The sequence below is a fragment of the Neovison vison genome, chromosome 6 (assembly GCF_020171115.1).
Source record: "Neovison vison isolate M4711 chromosome 6, ASM_NN_V1, whole genome shotgun sequence".
NCBI lineage: Eukaryota > Metazoa > Chordata > Mammalia > Carnivora > Mustelidae > Neogale > Neogale vison.
In genome coordinates this window covers 128,684,557-128,701,432 of record NC_058096.1, presented here as the reverse complement: position 1 = coordinate 128,701,432, position 16,876 = coordinate 128,684,557, and the positions used below count along the sequence as shown (strand labels likewise).

Here is a 16,876-nt window from a genome sequence, read left to right as displayed (position 1 = left end):
GCCCTTTGGATAAATGTCAGGCAACTGTCCTGCCTTGTCACCTTCACTCCTGCTTGGAGAATCTTCAGGGATGAGTATAACCTTATTATTTCAGTATTGATTATATTACATATGGTCGTTTCACTTTTCCAAAGTCGACTCTGGGACTTGCAAAGGGCTCCTTCCCCTGTCCCTGCAAATGAGGCTCTGAGATGGGGTGGAACAAGCCTTCCTGGCAAGGGTGTGGCAGAGCCAACTAGACCAAACTGTGATTCCTCTGTGACCTTGGACAGGCCCCGTTTCTCTGACCTTCTGCCAGAGGCCCAGTCCACACTGTTTGCTGACAGGCAAGGCTAAGGCAGGGTGGAAGAAGGCTCCTGTCTTTTATCTGTCAAACAGCCCTGGTAATACAGCTTGAGCATTTCAGCCTCAAAGCATTTGCTCCATCATTACCGTAAAATAAAAATCATTTCTTTGGCTCACTTGTCCCACTTGAATGGTGGGTAATATCATTTCAGATTTATGTGTTTATGACTTTGTGACCTGGGGAGAAGCTGGAAATTCCACTGTGCCCATTTCTACTCCTGGGTTTCTGTAAAGGTCACAGTAAAATTATTTTATCAAGTACGCCACAGAAAGGGAAAATCTTAATCTTATATTATACATATGCAGCCCTTGACCTTCTCCTGAGATGTGGCACCTCTTAGCTACACTTACTTAAACATAATGCAGCTCTTCCTCGGATGCACACAGAGAGCATAATTAGGTGCCCGGCATCCCAGCCGGAGAGGTGGCTGTGCTGTGGGGATGACCCCACAGATGAGGAGGAGGAGGTGAGGGTGGTGGGGGCAGATATGGGGGTGATCCCTGCAGAGAGGCAGCAGACTCAGCCTGATAAGGGGCCACGTGGGTGGGTGGAGTACGCGTTGTGTCTTCGTTTTCTCCCCTGCTTACTGTGTGCCTTTGGCCAAGTAATTCATTGCCTTCTCTGGGCCTCAGTTTCCCCATCATCGGTACAGGATGTGCCATCTTTGGTCCATGGGAGCCCGTGCCTGGGGCATTGTATTAAGGATTCAGAGCTCTGGTCTGGGTGGAGTAGGAGTGAGAGCTGTGATTGATTAGCGATGTCTGCCATGGCCCGCGGTAAGGTAGTGATGGCAGTTCTGCTAGCTAATCTTGTTCTAAGGTATTTCTTTTCTTTTCTTTTTTTTTTTTTAAGCTGTGTGTTTTTGGTTTTTTTAAAAAAGATTTTATTTATTTATTTGACACAGAGAGAAAGATCAGAAGCAGGCAGAGAGGCAGGCAGATAGAAAGGGGGGGCAGGCCCCCTGCCGAGCAGAGAGCCCGATGTGGGGCTTGATCCCAGGACCCTGAGATCATGACCTGAGCCGAAAACAGAGGCTTAACCCACTGAGCCACCCAGGCGCCCCTTGTTCTAAGGTATTTCTAAAGTCTTTTCCCCACTCTGGCTACCTGTGTTTCTGTGGACCAGCCGAAGCCCCAGGGTGAGGAAGCTTGCAAAGGGAAAAACAATAACAAGCTCTCCCAAGAGGAGAGTGTATGATTTGCTTTGTCAGGTTTTGGAGGGGAAGTGATATTTGTGTGATGCCCCCAAATATGGTTGGGTTTTGGTGTCTTCTTTCTTTCTTTGTCTTTCTTTCTTTCTTCCTTTCTTTCATCTTTTTCTTCTTTTTTTCCCCGTATTCACTCTGAAAAGCAGAGAGAACAGAGGAAAGCAGTGCTATTTTTCTGGGTGTGATGACTCACCAGACCCAGCCATCTGTGTGTGTGCAGGTGGCCAGCCCGTGCCTCTGGCCCCCAGAAAGAGTGAAGAGCCCTGGGTGGCTTCTCATCATTGTCCAGCCTGAAGAAACATAGTGAGAAGTCATCTTCGTTTATCTGAAGAACTTGGTTCGTTATAAATTATTTTTTAAGGGAATCCATCAAGGTCTGTGTCAGGGGAAGCACTTAAAAATAGGTTTTTCTCAAAGGGTAAACACTTCAGTCTCAAAATGTGGGAAGCCGCCTGACTACCAGCATATGTCCCCCTAGCCTGCTGCCCAGAGCTACCAGATTGATGGTGTTTTTAGAACTTTGGCAGCCAAGCTCTGATGCCGATGGAGACAGGGCCTGGGGAGGGGACATCTGGGGATTCCCTGCCCACCCCCCTGGTGTAAAAATGGAAACCTAGGCCTGGCATCCCTGGTGGCCCGGTGGGTCCAATCAGAAGAGACGACCTTGGGGCCCCTTGGAGTGGCCGAAGTGATCTGACCCTCACCTTCCTTTCACTGGGTCCCAGGGGCCCTGTGAAGTATCCCCCTGGGGATAGAGAGGGAAATGAGTAGACCATACTACCTTAAAGAGGCCTGTCTTCGCTGCTGGCAAGGTGCTTCTGCTCTTTTCTAAAGGGCAGACCCCCCCCCCATTCCCTGCCCCCGCCTCAGCCCCCTGCACAGGCCCTCCCACCTCTTTCACCACCTGGCTATGACACTGACTGTCCTCCTGCCCTTGGAGCCCAACACTTTGAGAATTCCATCCCCAACTGGACTCTTGCTGCCTCTGGACTAGGGGTTCCCCCAGGCTCCCTCCCACCTCTAATCCACTGCTTATCTGTTCCCACTCCTCAACAATAGCTCTGCTCTCTCCCTAATGTAAGGAATGTGATTCCCATCTCTAACTCAGGGCACCTAGAATGTGCCCTCAGATGCATTGTGTGAAACTGAAGGAGACTCACATATCAAAGGGAAAATCTTGGTTGGGCTAAAGCTTTAGGAAGCAACCAGGGGCTTTCAGCAGCTACTGGCTGTACAGGTGGCCTGTAGGGGAGGGGCTCAGGTAGTGCTGCATTCTCAGGGTCCAGGGGAAGGAAGTAGGGGCAGGCCTAGATCTCCTCCTTGTCCCAATACCAAGTCCAGGAGGCTCTTCTGGCTGAGGATTCCTGAATCTGAAGACTGATGACTCCCCTCCTTGGTGGAGCCAGTGGGCTCTGCTTGAGCCCTCTTTGCAGGCTTGCAGTTAGAGGACAGACAGACTTGGGGAGCAGTCACAGACTTGGGGAGCAGTCACAGCCAGCTCCTGGAGGAGCCAAACCAATCCTGGTTTTTGAGTGAGCCCTCACCCCGCCTTCCCTGCCTGGGCTCTTTCCTAATGTCACTCCCAACCACCTCAAAGTCATAGAGACAGGGCACATATGGCCAGGGCCCTAGAGGTTTAAAAGGGAGCTCTAGAAGGAAGAAAATGTCCAGTGCAAGTGAATGGAATATGGAGGGTGGCCTTTCTGGCACCAGAAGGGACTCCGTGCGTATCTGCTGAATGCATGAGTGGTCTCAGTGAGTCACCAAGTTTTCCTAATGATTCTCAAATCCCTCTGCTTCTCTCTGTTCCCACTACCCTGGTAATTATCACTCTTTCTGGACTCCTGTGTCTACCCCTAACTGTCTGCATGCCTCCTGTCCTTTCTCTATCCAGCAGCTGATGTGATCTCTCAGAAACAAAAACCCAATTGCCTTTCTCCCCAGTTTTTAAGCTCGCCAGTAGCTTCCATGGACCTAATGATAATAAGGCCCAGAGACTTGATGACACAAACTCAGGTTCCCTCTCTAGATAGGCTCTTCCTTGCCAACTGCCCCCTGACCACCTCATGTCTGTCCCCTGCCTGGCCACAGAAAGGTTGCTCTTGGAGCCCCATTCTTGCCCCTGGGCCTTTGGACATGCTGCTCTGTCCATGTGGAGGGTTCTACGTCTCCCCTCACCAATCCATCTTACCTCTGCCAATCTGTAAGGCTCTTAATTCTTCTTCATGTCTTGGATGCTGCTTGTCTGAGACCCTCCCAGACAGGGTTGGGTCCCTGCTCTGGCCTCCCCACATGGATTCCCACCACTGGAATTGCTAGTTTAGAGTCTGCCTTCCTCCACTAGGATGTCAGCTCTGTCAGGGAAGGACCTCGGTGTGCTCATCCAGGTAGCCTGGTGCCCAGCACAGCTCCATGGTAAGTGATCGGCTTAAATACTTTGAATTCAGCCTGCTCCTCAGCCTGAATCACAGCTGCTATTTACTGGGGAGCTGCCACATTCCAGAAAGTTTATGTACATGACAGGGATCTCCACAGAGCTGTGAGAAGGCAGTTACCCTAGCATCCTGTTTTACAGAGGATGGGGCTGAGATTTGGGGGGTTAAGTAACTTGCTTAAGATTATACAACCTGTTAGGAGTTAGTTTCCCTCAGAGCCCAAGGCCATGGTGTTTTTACTCTACCAGGAGATCTAGAGCAGTGGATCTCAACATGGAGCTGCTTCAAGGTCTCCTGGAGGGCTCGCTGCTACTCAGATTCCTGGGCCCCGCCCTAGAGTCTCTGATTCAATAGTTTTGGACTGAGACTCTGCATTTCTGCAAGTTCCCAGGGGCTGCTCCTGCTGTGGGTCAGGAGACCACCGTTGGAGAATCCCCGGCCTAGATCATTAGGAAACACCTGAGTTGGCCTTGTGGCAACCCCCCCTCTAACCACACTGACCTTGGGCTGAGACTTTAGGATGGAGCTCTGAGCTCCCTTCATAGAGGCTCTGAGGCCCAAATAGCCTCCCACGTCTGAACCTGACCTTGGCTGTGCTGTGCCTGGCTGCCGTGGCTGATAAGAACCTAAGTGGCTGCCACTCCCCCTTGGGATGCTGCTCTTCTATTAGTCATCCTTCAGTCCTGTTCGGTGATCTCCCCACTCCCATTCCACCAAGGCAAAGGCCTCCGTCCCCACCCCACCTTTTTACCAACTTCCACGCTGACTGATGCATTCTAGGCTCGCAGCTGCTGCTGCCATCTGAGCAGCTTAATAGCACGGGAAGTTACAGTCTTGTCTGCGTCGTGGTGCCTGCAGCATTCATCAATTTCAGCAAGTGTCACCACGAGTGATACAAGTGTGTGACACAGCTAAGTATCCCCTCTGCACAGGCCATTACAGCTGGCACCCAGCCCAGGGAGGCAGAAACTGCAGGCCCATTTGGCTTCATTTGTGCAGGTCGACGGAGAAGTGAAAATACCTCCAGCCCGCCTCCTGCATGGCTCCTTTAAAGGCTTTGGGTTCCTAAAACCATCAAAAGGACCCTCCAGGGTTTCCTTAGGCAAGCCAGAGCCCTGCTCTCTCTATCTGGGCACAATCTTTACCCATTGCCCCACCTTCCCATTTCTGCATCTGCTGTTACCTGTCCTTTAAGGTCTGTGCATGTCTACCTTCTCCAGGCAGCCTTCCCAGCTCCCCTTCACTCTCCTCAAGACCTCCACCATTGTTGTAGGGTTTTTCTCTGTAAACAGCCCACTCTGATCTGCCCTGCTCAGCTGAGTTATCATGGCGATGTCCTGGGGTTGTTCAGGGAGATCCACTTCTGGGAGAAGCAGACTGCCCGCTAAGAGTGGACAGGGGAGTCTCAGCACAAGGGGCCAGGGCCACCTGCCTTCCATGGAACTTTGTGCCTGGAGTTCCAAAGTCAGTCACCCATGGTGCCCACCACGAATCATGGGAAGGTGTTGGAGAGTCAGTCATAGGGATGACTCCAAATACCAGGCTCCACGCAAGGCTGCAAGGCCGGTGGGAAGAGCTGTGCAGAGCTGTGCCCGTGCACTACAGGAACTGCTGTGTCCCTCCCCATCTGCCACCACCTCATCCGTCCCATAGTGCTCAGCAGCTGCCCACAGGGACAGGGTGGGGGGCTCTTCTGTCTTTCTCACAGAGTGGGAGCAGACTGTGGAGAGGAAGGGGAGGTTTTGGGGGAGCAGAGAGCCTTGCTAAGGGCTCTGAGCCCCTCTTCCTGACCGGGAGTGAGTGCCTGGCCCAGCTCATGGTCGCCCCTCCAGGCAGACAGGCCTCCTGAGCCAGCTGCTGAGCTGCACCTGCCTTCAAGAAAAAAGGCACCGGGTTCTTAAGCAGGGGATGAATATTCATTGGCATGAACCTTTGCAAACTCATTTGGGGAAAAAAATTAGATCAGGAGAAGTAATCAGATTATTAAAAAGAAAGCAAGGACAGAAGGCAGTGGTGGAGAGAAGAATCACATTTAAAATGCAAGGAGAGATTTCCTTCCTGCAGAGTAGCTGTGACCCTCTGCGCCATGCACCGGGAATAGTTAAGCTCTCCTGCATTTCTGCTGCATAAAAATGTTGTATTTTGAGGCTTCACTGGATGGGGGAGGGTCAGAGGCAACATGTGCCCTCCACATACAAAAATTATAAAATAATGTTTGGAGGTTTTCATTTTATCTTCCTCAGATATCGGGGAAAAATCATGAGAGCTAAAGAGGCTCCGGTGAGTGCTGAGTGACAGGTTAAAGGGCCCCAATAAAGATTAGATGGTCCACTATCTCCTGAGGAAATTGCATAAAAGTGGTTATTCCCTCTTGCTTCTATTAATTTCCTTTTCCTGGCTGCTTGGAAATGCTTCATAACCCGATGCTGCAGATGGGGACGAGAGGCGCTTTCCATTATCCCAATCACTGCACTGTTTATGAGACACTTAATCTGTTTCTTTATAAAGTAATAGTACCGTAGTGATGGATTTAGTGTCACTGGAAGCCTCCGCGCAGGGACAGGGGGGAGGGGCTCCTCCGGAGCATTGTAAGCACCAGGCCATTTGTTACATGGTTGAGGCTCTGAGAAGTTGGGTGGGCATTTCAAGGTGACCTTCAGGTTTCAGCTATAGGTCCCCTGTACCTGTCCCTTGTCACTTGAAAGGGGAGAGAAAGGCTGTGTGTTTTGCCCGGGGAATGGCAAATAAGCACAGGTTTAGGGACCTGGAATTCGGGTCCTGTCTCTTCCTCTCTGCCAGAGTCGGGGGAGGGGAAGAGGCCTGTGTGAGGAGGTGCCACCTAAAAGCTCCATTTGTCGCCTGTCTGAACTGCGATCACTTGCAATGGAGGGAAGCAAACCCCCTTTTCTTAAGGAAACAAAGCGATGTGGGCTGCACTGAGGACAGATCCCAAACCCCACCACCACCACCCCCTGCTCACAGGTGTCTCACTGACCGAGGTCTTGTGCCAATTCACAGCGCATGCGGCTCTTCTCTTCCCACCCGCCTCCTGGAATAGTAATGAGACCCTTCCGGCTGAGATCCTGACATCCCGGCTGGGCTGGGCACTCTCTGACCTCATTTCCCTTCCTGCCTCTCCTGTTCTTCCACCTCTTCCCTTTTTGCTTTGTCTTTGCCTCTCCTGAGACTGGCCTCCTAGTTGCCACAAGAAAGTGCTCCTTATGGTCCTCATCTCATAATGACGGGTCCTGGTCATGAGGCACATCCCGCCTGACCGGCCCCACCCTCCCCAGCCCGTGTACACATAAGTATCACACAGATCGTGCCATGCAGGAGTCCGCCTTCATTTCCATTGTCTGCCTCCCCCACCTGGAAGGGTGCTTCCCAACGCCTAACCCCCCCCCCACCTCCTACCCCCCCCCTCCCCCCCCCCCCCCCCCCCCCCCCCCGCTCTGGCCTCCCAGCAAGGTGCCCAGCTGCGGGCAGGTCTTCTGTAAACATCTGTTGAATGAGGGGCTCATTCATATCTACAGTGAGAGTGCTGACCACACTTTTTTTTTATCAAGAGATATAAAAACCCTGAGTTTTGCTTTAATGATATTAAAACTAAAAACTGTCTCATCTACCTTGCAGTGACTTGCAAGTGTGGGGATGTGCTTTGTTACTCGATCACAGTATTCTTATTTTTGTGAAACTGTAGAGCCTTTAGGCAGGTATGTTGCAGGAGGCTGTCGGAGTACCCGCCATTCTTCACTGTATCACTCCTAGTGGCTTTACGTACTCCTGTGACTTATCCGGGCTAGGACCATTTGCTTTTGCTTCCCTTGGCCTAAACACTCTTTGTTAGAATCTCCCCGGGAGCTCCATGTATCACTTCTAATTAAAGCTGCATTTTCTCAAGGGGCAGCATAATTTTCTTATTTATTTTTCTGTGTTAAACTTCTAGTAAAATAACAATGTTGTTAACTTCTATTTCTTATTAGTGGTGTCTGATACAAGATGAGTTAAAAAGGCTTTGTGGGCTAGCCTGGCACTCTAACCATTATTTAAAGCATTAATTCTATGAGAAAATTTAGCTCAAGTGTGCTTACAAGTGATGATCTGAAAGTTTAATAACTGAACCTAGAAATGTTGCTTCTTTATAAATTAGGGGATGCCTAGACATAGGTTTTTATTAAAATGTTAACTTACGGCATCTGATTATTAAGGAGATTCATTCATTTTACAATTACATGTAAAATATATTTTACGGATATAATTATTCTCCATTATACAAAACAGAAATAATCTGTTCAGAAATATATTCTTCACCTGGTTCCAAGATTGATTTGCCTGCTTTGGGATTCTAAGCTTATATTCTGACCCTGCATTCTGACAGTTCCAGCCAAGAAAATGTGTTTTTCAGTAGGGAGTGGGTAAGCAGATGTAGAGAGAAATTAGCATTATTTAGCATTTAATGCTAGGTACACTTTCATATTTGACTTTATTAAATTCTCATGACCTGTGGGAGTTGCAAGAAGTGTGTATTTCTTTTTTATAGATCCATTTTACAGGTCAGCAGGTTGAGGTTCTGAGGTATTACATACTTTCTCGTGGTCACCCAGCTAGGAACCAGCAGAGCCAGGAATGGGACCAAGGACTGATCACTCTCCTGGAAAGTATGGAATCACAATCCTTCCTGGGACCTCTCTCCCCAATCTTTAACCTTCTTGCCCTAAAGTTCAGCTTGGACCTACTCTCCTTCATTTCTTCTCCTTGTGGACCCTGCAGCATCTAGAGACTTCAGGGCACCCAGTTCTGACCTTCCCCCATCAGAAATCTCAGAGGAAGTCACTTCCTAAATCTGCTGCTACTTGTGAATATCAGGATGATTGTTTATGCTGTTAACTTATTAAATGTAAACCAAGTAGGCTTTTAAATGCTTGAAAAGAAAGTGAAAACACCTTGTTCCTCTCGGGCTGGTACATTAAGGAAATTACAGTGTAACAGAGGACCCAGTGAATGCATGTGATTCACCACTCTCTCCTCCCCCACTCTCCAGGGAAAAGGCTTCTGCAGTGTTTGGGCAGCATGGGCCTGGGTTTTCTCTGTATTTTTTAGCTCCAGAACTGAATGGCCCAGAAACGCTGGGTGATTTATAAGGGAAAGGGTCAAATGCTTCTTACGGGAGACAAGGAAGAGATGTGGGAAGAAGAAAGCAAAGAAGAGAAAGAAAGAGGGAGAGTCTTTCCTCAGTGGGCTTGGAAAGACAGATCAGTAAGCCATATTCTAGGCTACTTTGGGTTTGCCACTCAGGGACACTGCTGACATTTTATTTGTTGAGTCTTTAGCAAAAATGTAACTTTTTATTCTGCTGAGAAGTTCCTTGTGAATGTGCTGAGGTGGGTCAGCAAGTGGTCCATTTTTATGTAGGTTGCAAGCAGAAATCTTTAAGAACCTTCTTGGATCATCTAGACAACATTTATGCTGGTATCTTCTATGGAACTTGAATCTCAGGGGACGCTCTACAAAATAGGGCATCTTGGTGAGAAAACAGCATTCTATATTCCATTTTTTGGAAGTTCAGAGAAACTCTGTAATAAAAAATGAGATTAACTTTTTCAATACACATTTTCAAAATATTTGGCCACAGAACACTTTTTTAAGTGACAGGCATTAACAACCGAAAGAACACAGACTCGTAACACTCCTGGGCTATGCCATCCCAGAGCATTCTATTCCAGAAATTACCTTGCATCAGAGATGAGTTCCTGCCCCAGGGCATTTCCAGAGTAACTGATACCCTGTACTTTACTTCTAGTGAGCAAAGGGCTGAGAAAACTTTTCTAGCATAGGAAATAGTCCTTCTTTGTCTCAGTAGAAAAGCTGTGGGTATTTTTCAAATAGTTTATACATATATCATCACTATCATTTCCCCCACTGTGTGATTCTGGGCAACTCTTTTAACCTCTCGGTATCCCGATTTCCTCATTAGCAAAATAGATATAATAATAGCTACCCCATAGAGTAATACATGCAAGGCACTTAACAAGAATGTTTAACAGATGGTGGCCACTGCTATTATTAAAGAATATTCAGTACTTTCCAGAGGGAACAATATATTTGATAAGATGAGCTTTGTGTAAGTAGAAGCCATTATAGTAGTACTTCTGTTATAGCAACAGTCACACTGGGTTATAATGGTATGACTACGCTAGATCAAGAGCTCCTTGAAGGCAGGCTCTCTTCTCTAAATTCCCTGGGTCAGATTCTCAGAAGACTCACAATAAATGTTTATTGAATGAATTAATGAGAAAGCCAAATAAATTAACCATGCAGTCAGTTTTACTCTGTCTCCAAGGAGGATGAGTGTGAGCAGGTTTCCCAGGGACAAGAAGAGCCCAGATCTGTGAGGATGAGGAAGGGCCCCAGGGAAGTAGAACAGACAGGAACAGTCTTTTGAGGAATCTGCAGTGAGGAGCCCAGATGTCTGGAGTAGAAGGTCTCTGTAGATGAAGCATGGTGAAAGCCCAAGGGATGGCCTGGAGCCAAACATTTTGGGGCATAGCGCCTCATAGACTGACCACACAGAGGACTAAGAAAACATGCTTTATGTCCAAGGGTACCTCTAGTGGACTTTGGGCTGTCTAAGGCATTCCCAACCTTCTCCACTGCCATATACATGGTAGATGACCCCAAGTGCATGACACATTCACTGGAGCACTGCCTGCAAAGCCTTTTTTTTTTTTCTTGCCACACCCCACAAAGCATTTGAAAACGCAATTAAGGGAAAATGATGTTGTTAAGCCAGTGACCTTGAAATCACTTTAATTTCTTTTTAAAGAATCACTCATGAATTTCAGTTCTTTACCATCATTCATAACAAGTAGCTTGTTAACACAGTTTACAGTAACCCTCACGTGTGTTGCATTTAAGAACCATGCATACCATTCATTTATAAACCAGGAACCCTTCCCATTCGAGGATATTAGGAAAGATTTTTTTTTTTCAATGACTGGTTCAGGGTAAGGCCCTGGCAGTTAACCAGGTGGAAGAAGGAAGGAATAACCATTTATAAAGCACTTATGTCCCAGACACTGAGCTACACATTAGATTCATTTTCTCAATTAAATCTCTCGACACACCTGAAAGGGAAGAATCATTATTCATATTGTTCAAGTGAGAGAGAACATTGGTACCATGGAAGGTATTCCACTAAGGATGTTTAAAGAATTGGAAGTATTAAATATGGGTTTCCTCAATCAGAAATGCTCACTTTGTGTAAGGAGGTATATCTCAATATCTTTTTCAAGGGGGACAGAATCTTTCAATTTCCCTATCGAAGGAATTGATTCTGATTGCCACCCTTCCATTAATTCTCAGATGATCTCTTTGTGTTCCAGCCTGCCCCGCCGGGATGTTCAAGGCCAGCCAGGAAGCTGAGGGGTGCTCCCACTGCCCCTCCAACAGCAGATCCCCTTCAGAAGCGTCTCCCATCTGTACCTGTCGGACCGGCTATTACCGTGCGGATTTTGACCCCCCAGAAGTGGCATGCACTAGTAAGTGTCTAGAAAGGACTCTGGGCTGTGAAGTTTGGTTCCCTGACAGTGCAAGTTTTAGGCAGGGGGGACTAAAACACCAGATTGCAGTACAAAGCAGAAATGCTGATGGTGGTGCTGAAGCGGACAGCTCCAAGACGGGGCATACAGAGCCCCTATGCTTAATAGCACAAAGTCAAGATTATTTTGTTCTTCCTTACCTCTTCCTCTCAAATGGGAGAGTGTTCACGGGGTGCCTAGGTTGCTCAGTTGGTTGGGTGTCTACCTTTGGCTCAGGTCGTGATCCCAGAGTGCTGGGATCGTGCTGGGATCGAGCCCCGCATTGGGCAGAACCTGCTTCCTGCTCTGCCTCTGCTGCTGCTCTCCCTGCTTGTACTCTCTAGCTCACTCTGTCAAATAAATAAATAAATAAAATCTTTTAAAAAAAATGGGAGAGTGTTCCTCCCAGTGAAGCAAGACAACTTCTGTCCACCAGATGTTAAAAATGACAGCCTCAAGAGTTCTTGAGTGCAAAATCAAGATCCACTAGGCTGTTGCAACAATTACTAGCCACCTCCTCCAAGAAGCCCGCTTGGTCTTGACAGCTGATAATATTCTCTGTCTTCACTGAACTTCCTGTATCTCAGTGTCCAGGCTCTTCTCAGAGTCTAATAATTTTGTTAATTGCCCAGGTATTTTGTAATAATTCCAGTGCCCTTCCTGTGCCCAGTAGAGTGCAGCACCTTTGCCCCTGCCAAATGATAAGACCAGAGTTCTGGCCACAGCAGTCATCTCTGAGGCAGAAATTCTAGAATCTGGAGCTCATGCTTCAGCTTCACCTCTCTCCCATTCTCTGTTGTGAAGGGAAGGGCAGTCATTTTACCAAAGGTGAATGGGGGCAACTCCACTTCCTGGGTGGGGTTCAGGGAGGGGAGAGGGGAGAATTTTGTCTCATCTTCTCTCTCACAATCATGGAGGCATAAAAAGAACTGACTCTGACTTCACAGTGCTTTAGAGAACTTGTTCCCACTCTCTTAAGTGTTGTAGTCCTAAAACAGGGATTTTCTTTTTTTAAGTATTCTCATCATATTTGGAAGTCAGTGTTCCAGGTCAGCCTCTAGTTTTGCTACAACTTCCTTCTGCATTAGATGCTGTTGCCTGACTCCCTAGACTTCCCTTTACGTCTTTGAACCAAATTCTTTCCTCCCACCCCCAGGATAGAAGGGCACAGAGGGAATGTTTCAAAAACACTTGTAGTTTGATGGACAGAAAAAATGACTCAGCTCTGAATAGAAGAACTTAATTCTGGCCTTGCAGTGTATGTAACTTTTGCTGAGAAAAGAAGAGGAATGAAAGTATCTTCTAGATCAAGGTTCTGAGATCGATCAATGCTTATAGATTTGAACTGAAGAAAAGCTCATCCTCTTGTAAATGGATTTTCCCCAGACCTCCCTCTCTGGTGCTTGATATGAGCAGAAATTATTCCATTTCTGCTGACTGGAGTCCCTGTCTTCCTGTGGTGGTATCATCCCCACTGATTTCTGGGGTTCCTCTGTGGGTCTCGGTGAGCATGTGAAGCATGGTTTAATGCTCTTCCTTCGAAACTGAATCACTGCTGGCTGGATGTTCATACTGGAGACTGGTCTCCATGAGTTCCAAAGCATACTCCCAGGGTCTCAAAGCTCCCTTCCTAAAACCATTCCCATTTGCTTCTGACATGAACTCTGCCTTGCTGTCTGAGTTGTCTCTGTAGATTAACTCAGGCAAATAAAAGTCTGGGCCCCCAGCTTCCCACTTTGGCAGACACACCCAGTAAATCCATCCAGCTCCTGCCTAAGGTCACCTACACGGATGGTAGGCTGATGACCAAATGCTCAGAATGCTGATGTGAGCTGTCTTCTTAGCTATACAGCTCCTCTCCCATCCACCTCTCAAGTCTTATCTTTCAGCTTCCTGACCTGAAGCACTTGAACCAAAGGACCAATTCCTGGAATAAATAGCAATGTCCCAAAGCTTTCAGTCTGCACATTGCAGACCCTCATTCTGCTTTGCCTACCTGTATCCTGAGTTCATTTCATGAAGATCACACTTTACAGGCTTTTCCTCTCCCATCTCTGGTCCAGCTAGCTGTGGGGTAAGCACCTCTTTCTCATCCCCCATGGCCCCACTAAAATCTCTCCACCTCGTCCAGAGTGGGGATGAGCGCTAGACTTGCCTGTATGCATCCCTACACCCTTCCCATGCTTCTCTATTCTTATGCGCCCAGATGTGGGACGCTAGGGCCTGACCAGAAATTGCCAAGTTCAAGCCACACTTGTCTGTGTGGTCAGTCCCCAGAGAAACTCATGGATGCATTTTCTAGCCCCTGGTCCTGGCCTGCAGGAGCAAGTCCTTAATGAAGGACCCAGAGGCCAGGCTGGGCTATAACACAATAGTAGGCAAAACAAGTGTAAATAAACCTATTATTTTATTGAGGCTCATTATATATTTGATTTATTGTGTGCCAGGGAAGTACTGTATGAAAAAGTCAATTTGTTGGCTTTTATAATCTCATTAGGCTTTCCTTTTAAAGCATCTAATTGGAGGTGCCATCTGTTCTCTTAAAAAGGCATTGCACATCACCACAGTAAATAATTTTTCAGATACAGGAAGCATATCTGGAGCTCTTGAGGCCAGGCATGACCTTGCACTATAGCCTTGGGGGCACCAACTTGTTCCTCAGGTAGAGCAAGGCAGCCAGGCATGGGCCCAACCCACCCTGGGAGGCCGTGGTTGGGGAGGACACAGGTGATTGTTAACTTTGCAAGTGAGGCTTCCCATCCATCCAGCCAGAAAGCCACTGTGGCCTAGCAGGGCACAGGGAAGACCCAGGTAAGGGGGAGCTTCATCCTTCAGTGGGCTTGTGTAATGTCTAGGTGGGTGGTGGAGAAGTCCAAGAGCTCAGGCCTTGAAGTCTGGAAGGCCTCAGGCTTGGCCCATTGCCATCATCTTTAACGGGGATTATATCATCAGTCATACTCATTCCCTGACAATATTGAAGATTTTATAAGGAATCTCATGATTTAAAATGTGTTCTTTTACAAAGCTAAAATACCTATAGTGCAGTAAAATTAGTATTTTTTAATGAATCCTGTTAGTCTCCTGGGATCAACCCATATACATTCATAGTAGTTCTATAGTGTTCATTTATTCTCAGTTAATCTAAACATCGAGAGTGCCTGATAGCTTGTGTACCCTTGAGTGGGCATTTCTTCATTTTCTTCTTATTCTCCTGGGAGAACCTCGGACACCCATGACCTCTGAGAGTCCCTGGCAGCAGGCCTGTGGGTCCAGCGTTGTCTTTGAAGAGCTTCATGGATTCAGCAGGGATTCGGTTGTACCCCAAAGCAGTGCCCCAGGGACCAGTATGAGCTCTGAGTAAAATCAGAAGAGGGAGCCTGATGGGCCCTCTGCTTCAGTCTGGTGATGGTCCTGATCCCGCTCTAGGGACACACACCTCCCTTCTTCCTTCTCCATTGTCCTCACACCTCTGCTAGGATTAAGCAAAATAGTTTTATAGAGTCTTTGGCCCGATGCCTGGTTCATAGTAAACTCTCAATCTATGTTAGAACTTGCTTTAGTTACATCCCTGGAAAGTGTGAAGATTACAGCAGATGCAGAAGCTTCCAGCATGCAAGGATGTTGGAGCTCTAAAAATAAAAAAATGACATTCTCCCAGTCCAGGTGGACCCCTGCTCTGGGCATTCCAGCAGAACCCATGGTGTGGCCCTAGACCACACAGTCACCTTGGCCTGATGGAAACAAAGAGGAGATAGTCATTGGGACCAGATTCACTGTGGAAGGAGGAAGGAGGTACAGCCTGAGCATTCCAGACTCCAGCTGCTCCCCAGGGGCCAGGAAGCCAGGCAGGAGCGGTGGCCAGCAAGACTGGCTTTCAGTCCTTGGGGAGCTTGTTCCCCTTGTTCCCCTCCTCAGGATCAGACATGCTTCTTTTCACAGGAGGGTCTGACGGCATGGGGCATAAGTGACAGGGTCAGTGGAGAAAGGGAACTGCCAGGAGCACGGGCGGTAGGGGGAGGGGCAGTGGTGGAGAAGGGCATAGCCGTGTGAAGCCAAGCACCAAAATGCACATCTTCAGTTTTAAATAATTTCTAGTTTACTGGGGGACGAAATGGAAAGGAGGAATTTATGAGGCAGGTGAAAATAGATAATTATGCCTTATAAAATTGCTGTCTGTGAAAAACTATGCAGAAGGAGTGGTGTAAAAATAATTTCTTTGTTACATTTCTGACCACAAAACCCTTTTTCTGTCACCCACATGGAAGAAACTTTGATGGATCACAGAGACAAGCTAGTGCTTGTCTTGTTTCTTTATTTCTTCTTCAAATGCAGTGGATCTCCCACTGCAGTTGTGATCATAGAAATGTGATGAGGAAGGGGCTTCAGAGATTATTGTCTTGTCCTCTGGAACTTTCTGCTATCCCCTCATGTGAGCCCTCTGGGGTACCCCGGGGACCCCCTTACCCCCCTGCTGACTCACACGGAGAAGCTGGGAGGCTGAGTGGTAAAGCAGGGGCTCTGGGTATGAATCCTGGCATTGTGCCCCGGTGCCCAGCACAGCCAGTGTGAGCAGGACGGAACTTCCATCAGGAGCTTGTGAGAATTACGTGACAGATGTCAGTGAAGCCCAGGGATGAAGGCTCAGGTCTGTCTGCCTCTGAGGCCATGAACTCACATGTGAGAGCTAAAATTTGGTAGCTCTTAGGAGGTTGTTGCCAATAGCCGTGGCAATGGTGGTGATTTGCTTTCACTCTAGAATTGACCACCCCCAGAGAAGGACAGGAATCCATTCTTCCTTCCCCAATCTCTGCACACTCCACTTTCCCTCTCCTGCTGCTCCTGCTTCATTTTTTCACATACCCCCTCTTTCATCCCAGCTGTCCCGAGCAGCAGGGTGGTCCCTGCGACACAGGGGTTATGCCTCCTGGATGGACTGCGTCAGGGGTGTGGTGCTGCCCAGACCCTGATCTTCCCCAGCAGGCTGGGTGGATTGGAGGAGGACACCAGGCCCCGGAGGGTGGGAAGGGCTTTGGGATGGCAGGAAAACAAAGAAGTCCTCTTCAGCCAGGCCTGATGGCCTTCGGGGCATTGTGCAAAGTCTGTAAGGACAGAGGCTTATAAACCTTCTCCCACCAGTGTTGAGTCCTCCTGGGTCATGCTCCCCAAGATTGCCTGTGATGGTTTTTGTTTCTGTTTTTTTTCCTGCAGTGGTGTTTAAATACAGTCCTTGGGCAAGCAGCCTCAACATCACCTGGGAACTGGTTGGCGATATGAATTCTCAGCCCCTCCCTAGACCTGCCAAATGAGAAAC

The 16,876-nt window shown here is 48.0% G+C and overlaps 1 protein-coding gene across 1 annotated transcript in view; it reads left to right on the top strand.

The window, feature by feature from the left end:
• The window catches only part of EPHB1 (EPH receptor B1), a 285,129-nt gene that overhangs the window by 139,210 nt on the left and 129,043 nt on the right, over window positions 1-16,876 (top strand). Inside the window, exon 3 of the mRNA XM_044252314.1 lies at window positions 11,371-11,526. Coding sequence (XP_044108249.1) covers window positions 11,371-11,526 — 156 coding nt within the window. The remainder of the gene's footprint in view (window positions 1-11,370; window positions 11,527-16,876) is intronic.